Raw genomic sequence first — 21,165 nt, 5'->3', positions numbered from 1 at the left:
TTAATTCAGGGATCAAACACAGGGCCAATTCCTGAAAATTCTGGAGAAGTTGAATTTATCTAAGGTCACACAAATCTATGAAATACACGAGCCAAGATCTAAACCTAAATCAAAAACCCATGTTTCCAAACATTTCATAGTTTGGAAGTGCTATCAGGTCACAGGGTGCTAAATAAACAAACTTTGAGCAATATGAAGACAGGATGATGTGACAATCTTTACAACCTCTGTAGCAATTATAAATGCTCAAAAACATTTACTAAATTAATACAGTGAGACCACTCAAAGTCCAGGCGCCAGATTTTCAAGCCTACAGTGTTCAAGAAATAAAACCATCCAAGGGTGGAAGTTATGTCCAACAGGCTGAACCTGTAAGGTAATAAAAGGCAAAGAGGGTTTTGGCAAGACTTAATCAAGACAGAAATCAAGGATTATAAATCTATAGTTTTATTAAGACAAAAACTGACAGTGTGGTATGAAGTTTACATCTTAACAAAGTTTTCACAGAAACCTAACACATGCCTAAAAAGATTCACAATGGAGCTCTAGATGCAGTCTAGATGATGCCAAGAACTGACACATCTCATGATTCAAGACAGCGTTTTGGGTATTAGTCAATTCTTATGATTAAAAAATTTTTTTTTGTTTTCTTTTCTTTTGTGTTTTAAAGTAAACCACTGCCCCAGTATGAAAGTCTAATCTTCTCCTGAGACCAGGGCTTTTGAAATCATTCAACTCTTGAAGTAATTCAATGAACTTGTGCTGTCAGTGACTAAACCCTGTCACCAATGGTTTCAGAGTTCAAAGTTCAAAAAACAGAGGCTCCAAGAGTTTTCCACCCTAAGAGCATGGGCCCTTGTCTTCCCCTACTCTCCCACCTCCTATACCTCCCTCTGCCCCTCCCCAAACACCTCAGCCAGTGGCTTGGATGGACGAGCTGATATGTGTAACTTTATAACTGGAAAGAAAGGGTCTTCTCATCAATTTCCAGAATTAGCACCTCTGAGACAGAAGATCTGCCTGTGTATGGGCCCCGATAAAAGACTTGCCCTCCTCAACCAGCTTCCATCTCCAAAACAGCAGCTTTGGTAACGTATTAACTGGCTTAGTCCTTTGTTGGGAACAGCATTAATCTCAGGCAGGGAACACCTTGGCTTCTAAGTTTCAGGCATTCACAGCTTTTAAACAGTCTCTCACAGTCCTCATTCAGGTTGCCAATGACATTTTTTGAAAAGATAAAATATTCTGGACACAGAACCAAATCATTAGTTGTTTGTTCTTTCCATTGTTTCACCATTTCCCCAATCAGGCCCCAAATTTTAACAAAAATGATCCTACTCATCTCCCTTCTTTCCCACCCCATCCCTCCCACCCCCAAATAATACACCAGTAATAGCCAAAAACTACACACATGCTACGCTGTAAAAATGCAGAGTTAACACTATTGGGAAGAAGGCTGTGGGTTGTGGAGATGCTCTTTGAAGATCTACAGTATCTTTCTGCTCTCCCACACACCCATTCTGCAAGTTCTGTCCTTCATGGAAGGGCCTCTGCTTTTCTCAGCAAAGTGCAGAATGGGCTGCCTTGAAACACTTCTCCTCCTTCCCCTCCACTGGGATGGGTGTGCAAACTATACAGCATGGAACGGCTTTAAAGCACTTGGGCTGCTGTGGGGCACAGAAATTATACTGGCTCTTCAAAGGACATCTTCTCAAGCCACCTCTATGGTGTCAAGACAAGTAGAACTCCTTCCCTTTCCACTTGAAACCCACAGTCAGATCGACAGGGGCTGGAACTCAGGAGAGTTAATTCTTGTCATCTTTTTTGTCATCATCCTCCGAGGGGTAGGAATGCCACGTCAGCCTTTCCTCATAGAAGGATATGACAACCTGTGGGCACTTGACATTGGCTTCCTTGGCAGGGACCAGGTCAGCCTCATCAGAGTTTTTCCTGCAGAACAAAGCACAGAGAGACTTTGAGACCAGGTGCTGGTGGTCTCCTAACGTGGATCACCCAAGGGATAGGGCTTTAAGAACATTAATTCCAGAAGAGTAGGCTAGGAAGGGGGACAACATGACCCAAGCAGTATTTACTGGCAGCTCTTAGTCAAGTGACATCCTTGGAGACCTCTCCTGTTGAACATTCCCTCTGGGTATCTTTGTCAAAAAACCTAGATCACCTAACTCAATCTATCACATCTGAACCTCTGGGAAATGTCAAAAAAAAAAAAAAAAAGCATGACTCTCAGATTCTCTGAAGGAAGAGAGGCTACCACACTCTTCCAAAAGCCATGCCCCAGCTGCTAAGAGCCCGTGGAGAGATCCTGGCTTTGTAATAGGATGTAATACCATGTTGGATAATAAGATTTAATACCAATCTGGCATTGGTCAGAGCCGATGCAGGTGGACTCTTTCTTGCTGACTCATAATTACACCGTTTAACATTACCAAATGCCATTCACACAGATCTATGCCACAACTCTCAAGTGCTTTGAAAGGGTGCTTCAACACTGAGAGGCAGAAAATCAAAGGCCTGTTACATAATTCTCTGTATTTTCCTTAATTTTAAAACGTTCTCAAAATTTGAAAATCACATACATATTATAAGGGACTTAGGAGTAAGCTTTATCTTCAGGTCATTAGGAATGTCCCAGAAGGGAGCAGTAGCACAGGGCAGGTAGCAGGTATATGACGGGATCTCTAATGGGGCACCACCCAAAACTTCCAGAACCCCAGTAACAAGTAAACCAAAGCCATCCAGCCCCAGGGAACTGGAGAAGAGGAAGCCGGTGAGGGGTGTTTCTGAACAATGGACTCAAGAGAATGGGAGGAAAAAGGGGCATAACAGTAAGGGAACTTGAAGCAGGCTGCCCCTTGTTGACAATTCAATACCACCCAGAGCTAAGTTTAGTCATTCCACTACATAGAAACATTTGCTATTTTTGGAAATGCACAAGTATCTCCATTCTCCAGGAAAATCACTTTAAAATGAACTTGTTTTCTTATAATCAACATCCAGTCTTATCTTAACCTGTAGAGTCACACTCTGCTATAATCTTTACACACAGCAGTGAGTCAATCAAAGGACTACAATCTTAAGCAATATGGAGATATTCATGTAACTCTAACTGGTGGGGCACATGTGCAGACAGAGACAGTGTGTTCTAGTCGGACAGAATAACTCCTGCTGTCAGTGCCTTTCCCCTATATGCAGCACCTTAAAAATGAACTTGTCTCTGACAGGCTAGCAATAAACCAGTTAAAAGGAGGTCAGATTCAGTAAACACCGAGGGAATAGGAAGAAAACAGAGGTATAGCTAGTTGTGACTTAGGCCTCTCCAGCTACCTTCTCAAGGAGAGGACTTAGTACAGATACGGGTTTCAGAGAGGGTTCTAGACTGACTAAAGGAAAAAGCCTCTAGAATGCTGCCTTCAGTGGCAAGGGCTTAGAATTATTCACTCAATTTACATTTTAAGGACAATGATTGAGATCCACTTGCAGGAAAAAAAGGTACAAGCATTTCAACAAGCAAGAAAAAGGGAAGAAAGCCTTCTTTTTGGACAGAGAGCAGGGAAATTATAGAGAATTTCTGTTTAATTACAGTTCTTAAGAGTCTCATGACAACCGCTTTCATTACGCTGTTCATAGAGTATTACTACCACTGGTATTTATACTTACAATGGAAAAAAGTAGGCTTGCTCTATGCTCAGTGTAGTAAAAGGGCCTTGCTGACCCCTGCTGGCTGATCCTGGAATTGTAGAATCTGCACAAATTGGAAAGGATCTAACAATCAAGGACAAAGGAAGACCTACCGAAATTCTATTTCCTAACCCAGAGCCGTTAAGAGAATTTCTGGTCCTAGAGACAGCCCAATCTGAAGGAGGTGGTAGAAGGGGAGGGCGGTTCAATCACATTTCATATTTTGTCACTTCATTTACAGAAATGAAATGCGACTCCTCCCCATACCCTCTCCACTCTATAGATTTTCTCCCACCTCCTAAAAAAATGGGCAAAGATCTGAGAATCCTAAGGGCCCCTACCTGTAACACATGAGTCCAGGTTGGCAGTCAGGCCGAGTCACTATCGAAGGACTATGCCATCTTAAAGATTTCACACCTGGGCGACTGGAAATTTCGAAGATCCAGCTCTTTTCCTCTGGCATGGAACAGATGGGGAGAAGAACAAAACAACCACACAGAGCCACTGGCTGACTCACCATTTCATCAGGAACATGAGTTCTCCGCTGGAGTCTGTAGCTCCAATAATCCGCTCTGGCTCCAAACCCCGGGCGAAGCCGCGTGGCTTTTCTGACTGTAAAAATGAGATGGAAGGAACAATTTTAACTACATGGGACTGTTATCCAGACTGGAGTTCCTCCTGCTTCTCTGATTAATGTGATCAAACTCTTTCGCCAGTATTTCACCAACTCCTTGGCTCTAAGTCACAGGCATTTTACAATCTTTCTGAGTGATTATTCCATCAAGGTCCGAAGTGTTTGGGGTTCCCCCTATGTAAAAAGGGACATACATCTCAAGCAAAATAAATGCTCACAACTGTTTCTTCACTCTCATGAGACAACTTGGTTTAAGGTATTGAATAGATTAAAACAGCTACCTCCAACCTGTAATGATGACAACACTGAAAGCTGTCTACGCAGAGGAATGAATTCACTTGCACTTACTGTTTCTGAACCTCGGATAAAATAAGAGTAGATTATGTGACTTCACGGGAGCGAGCCCCCAAACACTGTGTAAACATTAGCCTATCTAAGATTCCAGAAGGACTGAGAGACAGCTACCGAGGTCCAAGCAGCTGCAGAACAGCAATGCTTAAATTATCTGGCTTTGCAGCTTCGCTGACAAGTCTGAACTCCGGGCTGGTAACCATGTTTACTTCTGGCCTCACCTCTTCCTTCTTCTTCTTTGGCTTGCTCTCCTCTCCCTTATCTTCAGAATCAGAGTCAGCTTTGCGCTTGCCTCCCTCTGATTTATCTGTCTCATGCGCTGTTTTCTGTGACTGTAGAAACTCGGCAATGAGGTCGGGGCAATCTAGGTTCTCTTCTGGCTCCCATGTGTTGTCCTCACTGAAACCAGAGGGCACAGCGAGTCACACTTTCCACTCAAAGTCAGCATACTCATACTAAGAGAAGCACAGGAGGACAAGAGCCGGTGTTCTCGGGAACAGAGGAGTTAAGGATAATAAGTAATTAGACTTTGTCAAAGACCAAGAACTCTACAAAACTGAAACTTCCTGGGGGGCTGTGGGAGGCTTTTTAGTAGAAATTGAAAGCTTAGAAACTTGCCTCCTTTAAAGGAAAATTACTTTCTCTTTGCAAACCTGGGTCAGTCTAAAGCCACACACAAAAACTGCTCCTCAGAAATCACTGTCTTGCATCAGGGCACTCTGTACCTGTAGATCATTTTCCTAATTCAACCATAAGCCCTGAAGGCCAGGCTTGAGTCACACCATGCTCGTCACTCACCCTGGGCCTTGCACATCACTAGACTCCAGAGAAACAGTGCGTGAGCAGACGAACGGATTTAGCCGAGTCAATGAAACTTACTCGGAGAAGCCCTTCCACTTCAGGAGGTACTCCACTTTGCCCTTCACCACTCGACGGTCGAGAACTTTCTCCACCACATATTCCTCTTCCTCCTCTTCTAGCACCTCCTCCACTTTCTTCTTGTTTTGTTTTTTCCCCATAGTGCCCGCCAGCTTTCTGGAATAAAGGGTGACGCTGCTAAAATGATAAAGGAAATAAAAAGGACATTAGGGCACACTCTTCTTGGTTAGGGGAGTATTTGGATGTTAAGAAAACCAGGGACAACACTGATGACTTTAATGGTGTATGCTGCTTCTATGAAGTGTCATGCCTGCTTAGCCTCCACACACAAGCCAGAAAGTTAGTTCATAAAACAGCCTCAACTAATCTCAGAGCCAAACCTCTTTGTTCTTGCATATCCACTGAAAATTTTTATATCCATTCTGAATTTAAAAAGTTCCTAACACCCTTTTTACTGTGAAGCATGGTATCTAAAATATTATATTAAATTGAAAGAAAAGCACTCCTCCTACAAAATAATGTCAATATATCAAACTTCTATACATATAACCCTTTGATCTATACTTTCTCCTATTCTCTGAATGTTTACCATTTCAGCACAGTCCTGGACTTAAATTTCTACTGTGGGAAACAGCTTGTCCTATTTATTAAACATCCAGTTTCTTTTTCCCTTTTGTATATGCATATATAATACAATCTATTCTTCTGGCATTGTTAAAATAACCTCTTTTGAGTCCCCTTAAGGTTCTTTATATAGTCTTTTCTAAATGCCACCATTAATTTACAATCTGCAAGTTTCTCGTTAACTTCTTATGCTACTTAGTTTATTTCTAAGGCTGAGGAAGATTCATTAAAAATGCCAGAATGACTATGAAATTCTCTAAACTGGAGCACTGCAATAATCTGAAAAATGAGTGGGGGAAAAGGGTAGCTATCACAGATAACAGAACTTGAGTTTATTCTTTTGTAAAATACACCCCCAGGCTGCGTAGCCTCTAAGGGTTTTTCCAGTGCTAAAATTCTAGTCCCCTAGAAATCTATTTTCTTTAGTCCTTCACACAATTCTTCTGACTGCTGGAAGCCTTAGGATTACCTACCAATTTGTGTCAGGAGGTGGCGCCATAAGATATCAGTACAACAAAACTGATCTACAAAACTGGCCAAAACCTACAAATTGATGGATCATAGTTGCCCAGAATGAGACACAAAGAACAAGAAAGTTGCCATGTCTGAATTTAAGACAATGTCACTTTGGGGTTAGACTGGTTGTTCTTAGCATCCTTGGGAAAAGGATTCTTACTTTGCATTAAGTAGAAACTCTTATAAATACTTTAAAACTGACATATATAGATAGAATGTACTCTAGAAAGAGTCCAGCTATAGACTATACGAAATATAACAAACTGATTAAAGTCAGGATCATCATTATGAATCAGTTATATTATCTACAGATGCTTAGGTTTATACTTCGAGATAGTCCCGTGTGTGTGCATTTATGAGGAATGCTGACTTACTGAAACCACAAACATTTGTTTGGCTACTAGAAAATTCTAGACAATACTGGAGATTCAAGACAGTAAGGAATTGTCCCTGCCTTCCTGAAGCTTAACGTCTGGTAATAAAAAAAATAACTAGTAAAAAAAAAAGCAAAAAACCAAAAACGTAGATGCCTCTTCCACTAAAGGTATTCTATACTTCTGCAGAGCGACATGAAAATGTTTTCTGGGGCGCTTTTAGTCTGGCCCAAGGCAACACTCAAGGCCCCTGTCCACACAGTTCAGGGAACCTCTCTGCGCTAAGATGTATCTTTCCAACACTCTTCCTCTCTATTTACATACTGAAGACTAGGCTTTCCTTCTCTCTCCAATCTTTCTTTTAGAGAAAGTGCCACATGTGTCTTCCTTTCCTTCTGTTACTGCTGAACAGACTCATCAGTGGATCAAATGTAACCCTTGGCTAATTCTCTGCTGGCTTCATTGTGCCTCTGATTCAGAGGCTAGGCTTCTTTCTGGAGGGAGATGCCTTCAAGTTTTCAGAATTCTGATTGCCATGTGACAAGTGTTCTTTCATGAGGAAAGAAAAATCTAATTTTCCTTTTGGATAAATGCACTAGTTTTTTCCCCAAGAACAAGTGCTACTCCTTGCTTGCTTCCTTTCACCGTCGGTTGAAGTGGTAGCAAGATTTATCCTCAGTCTTTTGCTCACATGCAGAGAAGAATAAACTGACCATCACCTTTAGATGACAAAAGCTCCCCTACCACGAATCCCTACATTCATTTGGATTTGGGAATTGGAACATGCTCCCTTTCTCAAAAGATGGACAGGAAACAATGGGTTACAGACAATCCAAAAAACAGTAACTGTCCCCTAATAATCCCTCTTCCAAGTAATTAAATTTAAGAAGGGGAAGGAAAGGCATTTTATCACATGGCTTCACAATTCAGTGCTATTTAAGGCTCTGTGTTTTCGACATGAATAGCCATATTTGGCTTATTCACAAAAAGAAACAGCACTGCTTACTGCCCATCTAGTCCTGCTACTATGAACCAAAAGGGTCAGGAGAGCTTCTGGCTCATCTCCAGCTACTGTGGCCTCGCCTCCCCTCCCTTTATCATTAGCATGGTCCCAAGGGAGGAAGAGTCAGCATACAATAAGAATCTAATCCTTTAGGTTAGGGAAAGAAAATCCCCACAATGGGGGAAATCTAAAGTAAGACTTCTTGATTTTCGTCTTACTCACTTAACTCATTGTCCTAAGAGCAATTCAAGTAAGAAGAGAAGAATGTAGAAAATAGACTTCTGCTTCTCTCTCAGCTTTCTTATCTGGCTCATCCCAGCATCTACCTCCAGAGACTGGATTCTTTATATTGGAGATTCTCAGCCAGGCTTCCCAGTATGAGTTTTTTCCTTATTATTTTCTTAGTTCTCTAGGGTCCTGAATAAGCTGTCAAAATCAGTAAAGAAGTGGATTAAATATGCAATCCACTCTTCCTATAGAATCTAACACCTTCAGAGGAGCCAAGAGCCTCCTTAAATATTATGCTGGGCCAATTATTCTCATATAGTTTCCGAAAGGACTATTTCAAGAGAAACTCCCCTCTCCCTCAATACGGCAGTCTCCCAACACCAGCACAGACATCTAGATGGAGGGCTCTCAATTGGAATTGCTTGGCAAGGAAATTTCAAAGTAACTCAGATCCGTGTAAGTAGCACAAGAGAAAAACACCTTTAGTCAACGTTACTTGCCACTCCTAAGCATCCTGGTAACCAAATTATGGCATCAAAAGTACCATAATCATTGAACAAAGGGTCAAAATACGTGATAGAACACCACAAGAGGTATACACAAGGGCAAATAGTTCTAGATTAACTCAGAAATCAAATCTTAATCATTGGACAAGACTTCTTAAGGCTTATCATGATGTTGCAGACAAAAAATCTTGAGTTAAGTAAGCTCCTATAACTTTTACCTAAATGTTTACCGGGTGTGCAACATTTTAAGATGCCTAGAGAAATAATACTTTACATTTGTATTGCACTTGACAAAGTGCTACCACATTATCTCATTTGATCCTTGAAACCATCTTGTGAAACAAACCACTCAGATGTCATCGCCACCTCAGAGATAGATAACATAACAGACTGATAAGAGGTAACGGATTTACATAAGATAAAATCACCTCCAGTCACACAATTAGCAAAGAGCACAGCGCTTCAGTCAGTACATTTCCTAGCAAGGCTGGGCTGGCAGTCCTGCTGCACACACAACCAGGAGCTAGCTCCCCACCTACAAGGACACTTCCATCCAGCCGGTACAAGGAACGGACAAGCAAATCTCTTGAGATGGATCCTCCCTACCATTTGTCATCAGCAAATAAGGAAGTGACCGATAATGATCTTCTTTTGGAAAAGACCTTGGAACATACGGCTTTTAAAAAACCACTAATTTTTAATTGGTTACTGGAATACGAAGGTATTGTTAATTAAATCAGCAGGCATTAACAAAGCTTTGATTTTTAGTGCCCCAGCACTCTTCTGAGTCTTTTAAATTGAGAAATGCTAGAGGGTGCAGAATTTTTGAAGTTAAACACGTAGCAAGTAGGCTGGAGAAATAACTGAGAAAATGCCAATTTTAAGAAACCAAAAGTCATCTACAGTGTCCCAATGAATCCAGGAATAGTGTAAATCTGAAGCAAGAGTCATGACCTCAGAGCTCTGTTAAGAGAGAAAAAGGGCACTGTTGCGATTCTCCTCACTCTCACCACTCCTGCAGTTAGTGAGGAGCTGGAAAACGGAAAGGAGGAACAGTGCTGTCTGAAGGCAGAGATGCTGCCTGAAGGCAGAGGCAGGAAAAGATCAGATACAAGATTAGGCATCTTGTTTGGAGTAGTTCGTACTAGGAAAGGGGACAAGAAGGATCTGAGAAGACAATGTGGGCACAGTCTTTGGCTGCCATCACATACATGAAATATAAAGGGCTACCCCAGGAACTTCATACTGATTTCTCACCTGCTTGAAAAACCGAATTCCAGATGTGAGCACAAGGTAACACCTACAGGCCTCTGACACCAAACCAGTAGGGCTTTTAGCTAAATGCTAAGTTAAAACATTTAGATTGTTGATCTAGTGAGGTGACCATCTTTACTAAGAAATACTTCACATGAAAGCAGACCCTGAGCAGAGAACGTTTACCTACATGAGAATCAGAAAGTAGGGGGGTATGTGTTTATGATTTTAAAAAAATATTTCGGGGGCCGGCCTGGTGGCGCAGCAGTTAAGTGCGCAAGTTCTGCTTCAGCGGCCTGGGGTTCACCGGTTCGGATCCCGGGTGTGGACATGGCACCGCTTGGCAAACCATGCTGTGGTAGGCGTCCCACATATAAAGAAGAGGAAGATGGACACAGATGTGCGCTCAGGGCCAGTCTTCCTCGGCAAAAAGAGGAGGACTGGCAGAAGATGTTAGCTCAGGGCTAATCTTCCTCAAAATAAATAAATAAATAAATAACAAAAAAAAATTTGTTTTTCTAATTGTACTATAATACATGTATTGACATTCAATTACAAAAATACTTGATGTAGGAAATCAAAGTTCCCTGGCCCCAAACCTATCAAAGCCTGTTTTTGTTCTTCTATACATAAACTAATGCAGATAAAAATATGCGAAAACAGAGACAGTAATTCTACAGCTTGCCTTCGTATATAATGTATCTTTGACATTGTTCCATAAAGATCTCCACTCCTTTTTTTTGGTGAGGAACATTGGCCCTGAGCTAACATCTGTGCCAATCCTCCTCTATTTTATATGTGGGACGCTGCCTCAGTGTGCCCTGATGAGGGGTGTGCAGGTTGGTGCACAGGATCTGAACCCGTGAACCCCAGGCTACAGAAGCAGAGCACGCAAACTTAACCAGTACGCCAACCCGGCTGGCCCCAAAGACCTACATTCTTAACAGCTGCATAGTATTTCATATTGTACGGACACACCATACTCTAACCACTCACCTAGGGCTGAAAATTTGGGTTGTTTCCAATTTTTTATTACTGCAAACAATGTTGCTTTGACCATGGCTTCTGCACCTCTAAAAACTCCTTAGGTGATCTGATGCATATCCTTGGATAAAAGTTATTGCTATAAAGGGACTGGCAGAAACTTCATTCCTCAGGTGAAACTGCAGTGCAGACATAAATCAATTCTCATAGTTAGCTAGAAGGCAGGTGAACATTTTACTTTCTCCGTAAAATTTATAATAAGGCTGGAGCAATAAGAAAATGACCAATGTTTTTGAAAACACCCCTCGACACCACATTCGACATCATTCAATCCAGCCCTTTTCTGTATTAGCAATGAAATCAGAGGAGCGCTGCTGCAAGGGTCCTCACAGTTCCTTCCTCTCACCAGGAGAAAGATGGCATGAGCTCCAAAAGCGGGACATCTTCCCCTCCATCCCTGACCCCTCAAAACCACCTTACGCCTCTAGGCAGCTATATATATTTACTGCCTAACTCACTTTCCTCATCTGTAAAATAGGTATAACAACCCTGATGGGATCCCTGTGAGGTGAGCTTTTATGACCCGTGGCATTAATTATCTATTTATATATTTGCATACATGTCCTACTCTGAAACCCAGTGCATTAAGAATTCAATGAGAAAACACCATTTCTGTCCTTTGTATATGGCTAAAATTCACGGCTAGGTTTTTCACAAAGCAGCGCAGCTCCAGGATGCACTCAAGGACTCAGCTCTGGCTACTATGAACGAACCAATAATTATAAGATCTCATTTCTGGAACACCGAGACAGAAGAGCTGCCAGAAACTGGGAAATCACATTTCATATACCTAAAGGGTAGGAATTTCTTGTGCTCTTCCTCTTATCTGGCCCACACAGGAAAACAAAGTAACAAAGCTCTTGTAGTAAATGATAAAGGAATATATCTTCCTATGAAAACAGATAAGATAGGTGAGAAAAAGGAAGCAAATTCTGGATCCAAACAATGGAAAACTTCAGCACAATAACTTACTTGTAAAAAGAATTTTAAGATTTCTTAAGACCTATGTAAATCACCAAAAATCAGATTGGATGACCCACCCAGTTAAAGTTCTCTAACAAACTTCAGAAGTTGTGATTTCAGGCTCAGATTTTATATGTACACTTTTTAAAAAAGGGTATCATTCAATTAAATTAACAATGGTCTTTCTAAGAATTCACATAGCTTATACTGAGTTCAAGACAAAAATACAATCATCCTTGATTTCTCTCCACTCATCCTCCATATCCAGTCTCTTATTAAACTCTGCTGATTTTATATCTTAAGTATCTTTCAAGTCACACCTTTTCCTAGCCCCCACCCCACCCCCCCATCCTATTCTAAGCCACCATCACCTCTTGCCTGGATAACTCCTAACCCAATTCATTCTCAACACTAGCCACTGGTTTAAAAGTGCAGATCTCGGGCTGGCCCGGTGGTGCAGTGGTTAAGTGCACACGTTCCACTTCGGCAGCCCGAAGTTCACAGGCCCGAATCCTGGGTGGGGACATGGCACCACTTGGCAAGCCATGCTGTGGTAGGCGTCCCACCTATAAAGTAGGGGAAGATGGGCATGGATATTAGCTCAACACCAGTCTTTCTCAGCAAAAAGAGGAGGATCGGCAGATGTTAGCTTAGGGCTAATCTTCCTCAAAAAAAAAAAAAGTGCAGATCTCTTCATAACGTTATCGATGGCATTTGAGCTGGAGACCACTGCACCTAGCTATCAATCACAATCACCTTGCTCTTTGCCCCATTCTTCACTTCACCAATTCCTATTGCCAATACGTCAGCATCAGAAACTTCCCTGAAGCCCCACAGTAAATTTAGGTTAACTCTTCCTATGAGCATGCTCCTACATTGTTTATTTGTTTACCAATTATCTATTGGGCATCTCTTATGTGTGAGGTGTTAGAAAAATGGGGTGAACACGACAGACAAAATCCCTGGTCTCTGAAGAGTTTATACTCTAATGTGGACAAGTGAGTGAGCATGAGTGGGAGTGTGTGCAGACATGCATGTGCAGAGCAGGGCACAGACAATAAGCCAGAAAATATTGGTGAAAGTGCTGCAAAGACAATATCTTTAAGCAACATTTAAACAGAAGCCTGAATGACAAGAAGATAATTCAGCAAAAATCAGAAAAACACACCTTGTTTAGGGAATAGCTGGTTCAAAGTCCTAAGGTGAGAAGAGCTTGTTTTATCTAAAGGAACAGATGATAATTACTGTGCATATCGCTCCCCACTTCATTCCTTCTTTCATCTAGCTGTTTTTTCCATTCTTTGTTTTCCTTTCCCCTCTTTTGCCTCTAGCTTAGGTTTAAGACCTAGTCAATTAATAGGTAGAAAAGTTTATAACTACAGCTCTGCTAGCTTTTAATACCTTCTATTGATTAAAAACCCAAATGAAATCAATAGGCATTTACTAAGAGCCTGGGTGGCATACGTACAGGGTGCCCCTGGCTAAAGCACTCCACATTGCAGGAACCCCCACCCCCTGCCCGCCCCCGACCCAGGCAAATGGAGCTGTTTGGTCCGGGCTGGCGGGACATGCAGACACCAAGAAGTAAAGGCTTCTGAGAATCCATTAAGAGTAAGAACTAACATTTACTGAAAACTTTCAAACTTAATGCATAAAAAGGCACTTAATTCAATCCTCACAACTCTATTAAGCCCATTTCAAGAATGAGGAAACTAAGGCTTACTGAAGTAAAGAAAATTTCCCAAAGTCCCCCAACAGTAAGACACAGAGCCAGGCCTGAAAGATAAAGACATACAAAAAGGTAAACAATGCAAATTGAAGTTCATGTCAACAGAAGAAATGACAAGAGTATGTAATAATTAGTAAAAGAAATAAAAGCAATAATAAGTAGTCACAAAAGCACTACAGGGGTTCAGAGGAATAAATGGCTAGGGTGATTAGGAAAAGTTTTGCGAAGTTGGGATGGAAGCCAGGCTCCCACAGCAATTGAAAAGGTGGATTGAAGGAGGGCAATTTGACCAAGAAACCGAGCAAAAACAATGAGGCGCCTCTGAGACACACAGCGGCCTCTGAGACACACAGCGCGTAAAGCAGCCTGGGCGGGAGGACACTGAATAGGAAAGCAGTAGGCTGCTGCTAAAACCTTTTCTGCAAGGTCTCCTCCCCCTTAAAACAAAGGCCACATTCCTCAGAGAAACACCTAACACCCTTTGGTGCCAATCATTCCACTCCTCCTTCCCTCACAAAACCTGTACTCCTGCCAAAAGCAAAAACTAGAAGCTGAAGACATCCTGCACACATGGCTTTGCTCATGATAAACAGGTGTGCTCCTGTCGAAGCCCCGCAGTCAAATCCCACCCATCCTTCAACGCCAACCCCAATGCTACTTCTTCCACGAAGCCAAATACTACTTCTCTTCTCTTTTTGATTGGATCCCAAAGAATTCTGTTTCTTTTTACTTAGATACTCAGTGAAAGGCAGCTCTGGGCCCCGTGTAGGAAGCTGAAGCCTATGTGGGCAATAAGGGTGGATGATGGCTCTGCCTCAGATAACCAGGGAACAGATGCCCAAAGCTGCCAGCTTTTGAGAAAATGGTCAGCAAGACGAATCTGATCTACAAGCCCTAAATGGAAAACAAGGAAGACGGACCTTTGCTGAGCATGAGCAACCGCATGAACCGTCGTCACAGGCAGGTGACGGCACGTGCCGTACAGCCAGTTTGCAGTCCTCCTCACCCATGTTTCTAAACTGCTTTAGTCTGTGAGCTGTGGCTGTTTGTGAGGCAAATGCTTTCCAGATGGAAAACTTTACTGAGCAGCAAACAAGAACTTGTGCCACATACCCTGTGAGCAGGAGTTTCATTTTTAAAGGAATCCCTGCTCTCAAATTCCAGGATCTAGGACTAGAATACTGGTGTGTGAATAAAATTATAATCTTATCTGAGCTGTCCAGAAACTTGGCTAACCCCCTTTCAGTATGCTGATGTGGATGAAACTACAGATAGAGCTTTGAGTTGCAAGGCCACAGGGATTGCAAATATCAGTAGGACACAGTGATACCTGAAGCAAATCTTTTAGTTTAAGATGAAATAAAAATGATTAGAAAGCCAAACCAGAATTATGACTAAGTTGGAATTAAAAGCAGAGACTGAAGCATTCACAGATAACAAAACACACCCCCAGATTTCTGACCAGATTACTGGCACTAACCTCTCAAATACCATAGCTATTAGGCCCTCAATGTGTTAGCTATTATTTAAGAGAAAGGCACAATTTCACAGACAAATTAGGTTGCCCCCTTTTCTTCAGCAAATCATAAAAACTAAAGGCAGGAAAGATTTAACACCCAAGTTATTTGATTCAAATACTGACAGGATCTGAAGTTTGTCCATATTTGAATACAGTAATGTGCCACATAACAATGTTTTGGTCAATGACAAACTGCATATATGACACTGGTCCCAAAGATTAGTACCATACAGCCTTAAGCTATACCATCTAGGTTTCTGTAAGTATACTCCATGATGTTGGCACAAAGACGAAATTGGCTAACGACACATTTCTGAGAAGGGATAAGCGACACATGACTGTAACTTCTACTCAAGGACACAGAAGATTTTTCCAACATACTTTTAAAATAGAAAATACTCAAACTACATAGCTTGTTGTTGAAACCCAGAAGCTGGGGCCTCTCCTAGTCCTTGCCCAAGGTATTTAAAATTGTCACTTGCACAATCTGCATACCTGTTCTGTATTTAATACCAAGGTGAGTATAATAAAAACTGAGGCTAAACCAAGCATACCAAGGGAAAGGGCTCTACTCTGCGAAGTCAGAGATCAAAGACAGGCAAACTGATCACATAAATGTACCATAATTCATCCTGCTAACACATGGAATTCTTTTTTCTTTTTTTTTTTTTTAAGATTGGCACCTGAGCGAACGACTGTTGCCAATCTTCCTTTTTTTTCCCTTTTTCTCCCCAAATCCTCCCAGTACACAGTTGCATATTCTAGTTGTGCGTCCCTCTAGTTGTGCTGTATGGGACGCCACCTCAACGTGGCCTAATGAGCGGTGCCACATCTGCGCCCAGGATCCGAACCTGCAAAACCCTGGGCTGCCGAAGCAGTGCAAGTGAACTTGGGGCCGGCCCCCATGGAATTCTTAGAAAGGATCTCAAAGCCCTATCCATTTATTCAACAATTTGAACAGCCTACTACGTGCCAGACACTTGGATGAACAAGAGGTATGAACCCATCTTATTGAGCTCATACACTAGCCATTAGCACTTTATTCGAAAAACTCTTCAGAGAAATAATCTACGAAGAGAAAATCTTTCAAGTCTAATGCAAAATCTATTATTACTACCAGAGATAAGATATGAAAAAGGGAGATTTTGATGGATAAACTACTAGAAAATGACAAAAATGCATCAATCCTCTTTTTAAATGGTGTAAACTCAAAAAGAAACATTTTCCTACTGTCTAAAATGGGCACCAGAAGATATAACGGTTGCTTCTTTCCTTAGATGGTTAGAAAATTAGTAGTAGCTTGTAGTCACAAACCCAGAAGGCGAGGGTATTTGGTCTCCTTTAATCAAGAAGCTAGAAGCACCAGGCTACACACTATTTACATTTTTAATGAAAAACAATTTAGGCAACAGCAGCCAATAAAGAAAAACGGCACCACAGGGGAAATTGGAAATGACTAAAGATCCTGACCTACCCCAATGCTTTATTAAGGTGTGATCGGTTCCAACAAGGTGCCTTTCAATGATACCACTTTCCATATACATGTCTAAGCGATTAGGAAAAACAAAGGCACTAATTTCCCATGCACGATGTCTTCATGCATGCATCTATTCCAAAACCTTGGACCTTTTCGAACTATTCCAAACTGCTGACATGATTCTTCATACAACTGAGGATGACATCTTATCCTTGGCCAGAGGTTCTAGTAAAACTGATCTTTTTGTAAACTCCACCTCAATTGAGTTAAACCAATACATGTCTGACTATAACACCAATCCACGAAAAACCTTCATCTGAAGCTTTGAAAAGGAGGTAAAATATTGCTCACTTTGTATTCAAATTTTCCAACAAGAAAGCCTGGCTAAAACACACAAAAGCCTAAGAAAAAAAAAAAATCTCACGAACTTCTTTGTCTCCCAATTTCCGACACCATCGCACAATGTCTCACTAACTTCATTCCTTAAATATTAATTCACCTACACCTTTCTACAATTTCACTGCCCTTTGCGACCAGTAACAATCCCAGACCAAAACTTAAGGAATTAATTCTGAATCAAAGCGAGAGCTGCACGGACTTTTAAACTCCCTACAGGAATCACGGAGTGAAGGCAGTACAAAACCTGGAAAAAGGAAGAAAGCGCGTTCCATCCTTTCTTCGCACATCGATCTTACAGCTCCCCACCCAGTAAGGACGCATCAGGATGCAAAGGCGGCCAGTTTTCCCCTCTTCACGCCTTACAAATACTCTCGGGACCTCCGCCCTACTTATCCTAATAGCTCCTCCCCCTCTGGAGCCGTGGCAGGCAAATAATTGCTCCTCCTTCTCCTGGCCCCCTCCCCAATTTATTCAACAGATCTCCTCCCCCAGTAGCACACCTTGGGCTGCCCAGCCCCCCTTACAATTTACTCCAAGTTACTTCTTAGCCCTGCAAGCGAAATTCCTCGGGCAGCCCCGGCCGGACCCAATCAATGTTCTCAGGTTACATTTCTAAACCCTGGGTCTCGCAGCCGTCAACCCTCCCCACGCACGTCCAAGCATCAAGGCTGCCCAGTCTGTCCCTTCCCCAACCGACTAAAGTGTTTCCTCTCCAGCCCAATCCCGCAGCTGCCCGCCCAACCCAAGCAGCATTGTCTTGGTCCACCCAGGCCCGGAAGAGCGACCCGCAAGCGCTCGGCCCACCCCGAGTCGTTTCAATCTCTTGCTGAGGATACGCCGCCCCGCCCTCTCCATCCTCCTCGCGTCGGGCGCCCGACCCCCTGCGCCTGGCGGGTTGCTCGGCTCGGGAAGGGCGCGGGACTCGGGCGCGCTCCCCGCTCCTGACCTCCGCCGCGAGCGCGCGGCCCCTCACCCAGGCTCCCGCCGCCGCCGCCGCCGCCGCCGCCGCCGCCGCCGCCGCCGCCGCCGCCGCGCGCCTCCCCCCGCTTCCCCGCCTCTAGCGGGTTCTTCACCTCAGAGCAGCGCCCAAGAGCCCGAGAGGAATCGGTGCCGCGCTAATGGCGCGTCGCGTCCGGCCGGGGGAGTGGCGCCCAGAAATGCAACAAGCCGGGTGGCCGCTGGCGAGCCCCTCACTGAAGCGGCGTACCGCAGGCCCCGGCAACAGCCCTCCCCTCTGCCGAACAAAAGAGCCTCGCACTCTACGCTGCCCGCCGCCTGCACCGCGCAGGCGCGACGACCCGCCGCACAGCCCTATGGGACTCGGAGTCCGTTAGAGACTACAAGACCCGAAGTGCTGCGCGCGCCCCACGCCGCCACGCACAATTTCCAAGTGTTTCGGGGAGTTTTAGTTTTTAAACTCCTTGTGCCGGGGCGACTGTGGTTTCGAACGTTGCAACGTAGAAAGTTAGAACTTGTTTTAGAAGCGAGCCCCTTGCTGTCTGGTCCGAAACACCAACCACTTCTCGACAGTAATTCACATTCTCGAAAGTTTTGAATCTTAACGGTTTCTCATCAAAGCTTTATCAAAACTCCAATAATCTGTGTAATCCTCAATTTCCGCCTTCTCAAATCTCTGTAAGGCTTCTACTTCTCACTGTTGAGATTACTTCCCCTTCGAGGCCTTCCCTGACCCCTTAGACTAGGTTAGGTGCCCCTGGTAAGGGTACCATCATGGCATCCTGAGCTTTCCCTTTTTCATTGGCTGAGCCAGTGGGTCGCTTTAGTGCCGGACCCCCTAATCTCTATAAGTACCCCTTACCGGCCACCCCAGAGAAACACAGGAATAGGAAAAAAAAACCCCAAAAAACCCATAAACGACAGAAGTAGACAAGTGTTTTAGTTCTGATTTCAACTAGATTGCTGTCCCCAAACCCGTTCATATGGAAAGTTGGTCTCATCATAACCGTCACCCCACTTGGTCGTCATTAATCTCTGTCTTTTCTTTTGAACTCGAAACTTAGCAAAAACTTTGCCTTATGTTGTTCACCACTCTATAGTCAAGCAATATTTGTTGAATAAACGGTTAAGTCAATTAATGATACGTCCTTCTCCTACCTGACAGAAAATGGAGGTGATCAAGCATTCCTTCATCTCTTTTCTTCACATCAGATTTGAGGGTTTTTTTTTTTTTAACTCTCTCCCTTACTCTCCTTTTCCGTATCTAATCAGGAACTAAAACAGACTTCTACCAAAAAGTGACTTTTTCTTTTTAACCTTACTTTGAATATTCAAATATCCTCCTAATCAGAGAGAAAGGAGAAAGGCAACTGGTTTTCTGCACTCCACCCCAGAAGACGGGCATCCGCAATAGTGTAACAGCTTTGCTGGGCCAGGTACTGTGCAGGGCTCTGGAGAATTGCCATGTGAGAAATGGAGCCCAGCAACACCGTAGTAGAGTTTTGCTAAAAGGGCTGTGAGAGCACAGAGAAGAGGGCAAGTCTTCCTGAGACATTCGGGTTGGGTGTCTGTGAAGAGGCAAAAATTCATTTACTCCCTCCTAAAGTGTCCTATTCTATTTTTAATAAGTTTAATGATGAGAAAACTAGTTGTAATAATATTAGCTACTATTATTGAGTACTTACCCCAGTGCTAGGAATTTTAAGTCCTTGATTAAATGTTACTGAATCCTCACAAGAACCCTGGGAGGTGGGAATTACTATTTCCATTTTGCAGAAAAGGCTCAGAGGATGTATAACCTGCCCAATGGAATTTGGCAAGAAAGTGGTGGAATCAAGATTTGATATGATTTCTGTCTAACTCCCAAACCATATTCCTGCCTGCATAAAATACTGCCATCCCCAGTTCCTGATACTGAGCGGAATCCTGCTTCCCCAGGTAAATGCCACCTATTTCCTCTACTTCTGGCTTCTGCAGCTGCACTCCATTCTGTTCTGTAAATCTAATTCTTCTTTCATATTGTCTTTCTAGTACTGAAATTCAGCCTTCATGTTTCCTAAGGTCTCGCTGTTCTAGGCTAAATGTCACCATTTTCTTAAACTGTACATCATAGGACAACAGTTTCAGATCTAGCACTTTTAGTTTCTAGTAAATTCTGGCTCTTATGTGTGTAATTCAAAGTAGAGGAAGCCATCACCGCCCTGGTGCTCTCCACCATTCTAGAATTAAGCGAGTCAAAGGTCACCTTCTCTTTTACATAGCAGAGCACCACTGGTTTATGCTAATCTGCAGTCAACTCAAAGCTCTCTCGTTAATAATTTATTCTGGAATTCTGCCAGGGATGGACGTGAAACTCTCAAGCCTAAAGTTTCTCACAATATCTTTTTTGGAAAGTCTTTTGGGCTTAAATAGGTTTGTCCTTTTCTCTTCCTGTAAGAATGGTGACATTTTAAGTTATTCAGACCCTCAGAGTTTCTTTTCTTTCTAAGGGTAATGACAACTCAGTCATAATGCTCTTGCTCAAGACAACATTTGAAGTGACTTTGTGCTCATGCCCACAGGAAATGTGTCTGCCACATGAAGTTTCTAAAATCACAAGGAATGTGGGGAAGGGAGGAAGTGTGATCTTGCAAAAAAGAACATGCACTTGGGATTGTACTGAACTGGATTCAATTCTGTCTCTACTATTTGTCTGCTGTGAAATTTTGGACAAGCTGCTTAGCTTCTCTGAGCCTCAGCCTCCATGAAAATCTAAAACATGAAAATATTATTGAAAAGCTACCTTGCAGCATTTCTGTAGGATTAACAGAAATGTGTAAAGGGAATGGCATATAGCTGGCACTCAGTAAAAAGTAGCTATGTTAGGAAAAGTAGATAGCTGCTTCTGAGATACGATTTAAGGAGTGGGGAAAGTACAGGACTTTTTAAAGATTTTCCTTTGCACTGACTGAAATTCTGTTTCATTTTTTTCCCAACTTTTAAAATTGTTGTAAAATATATATAACATTT

At 42.7% G+C, this 21,165-nt stretch overlaps 1 protein-coding gene across 3 annotated transcripts; it reads right to left on the bottom strand.

The window, feature by feature from the left end:
• Positions 1-424: 424 nt before the first annotated feature.
• On the bottom strand, positions 425-18,478 carry CBX1 (chromobox 1). Of its 3 annotated transcripts, XM_046677107.1 has the most exons (7): positions 18,273-18,478; positions 13,799-13,851; positions 13,244-13,297; positions 5,564-5,740; positions 4,906-5,083; positions 4,217-4,311; positions 425-1,950 (listed from the first exon to the last, which is right to left on the bottom strand). In XM_046677107.1, the coding sequence occupies exons 4-7, from the start codon at positions 5,701-5,703 to the stop codon at positions 1,806-1,808; spliced, it is 558 nt and encodes a 185-aa protein (XP_046533063.1). In that variant the 5' UTR covers positions 5,704-5,740; positions 13,244-13,297; positions 13,799-13,851; positions 18,273-18,478; the 3' UTR covers positions 425-1,805. The 3 variants fall into 3 exon arrangements, with proteins under 3 accessions (XP_046533063.1, XP_046533062.1, XP_046533061.1); XM_046677106.1 differs by lacking the exon at positions 13,799-13,851; XM_046677105.1 differs by lacking the exons at positions 13,244-13,297; positions 13,799-13,851 and having other exon boundaries at positions 18,273-18,477.
• Positions 18,479-21,165: the final 2,687 nt, after the last annotated feature.

This window comes from Equus quagga, chromosome 11 (genome assembly GCF_021613505.1).
Source record: "Equus quagga isolate Etosha38 chromosome 11, UCLA_HA_Equagga_1.0, whole genome shotgun sequence".
Lineage (NCBI taxonomy): Eukaryota > Metazoa > Chordata > Mammalia > Perissodactyla > Equidae > Equus > Equus quagga.
Note: the sequence above shows the minus strand (reverse complement) of the source record. Positions and strands in the feature narration are given on the sequence as shown.

Bases quoted from the DNA above. Each gene is read 5' to 3' on its own strand.
- CBX1 (XM_046677107.1), bottom strand. From the start codon at position 5,703: ATGGGGAAAAAACAAAACAAGAAGAAAGTGGAGGAGGTGCTAGAAGAG. The intron at 4,312-4,905 runs GTGAGGCCAGAA...TCATTTTTACAG, and splicing joins CAAAGAAGAAGAAGGAAGAG to TCAGAAAAGCCACGCGGCTT. The intron at 1,951-4,216 runs GTGAGTCAGCCA...TTTGTTCTGCAG, and splicing joins CTCATGTTCCTGATGAAATG to GAAAAACTCTGATGAGGCTG.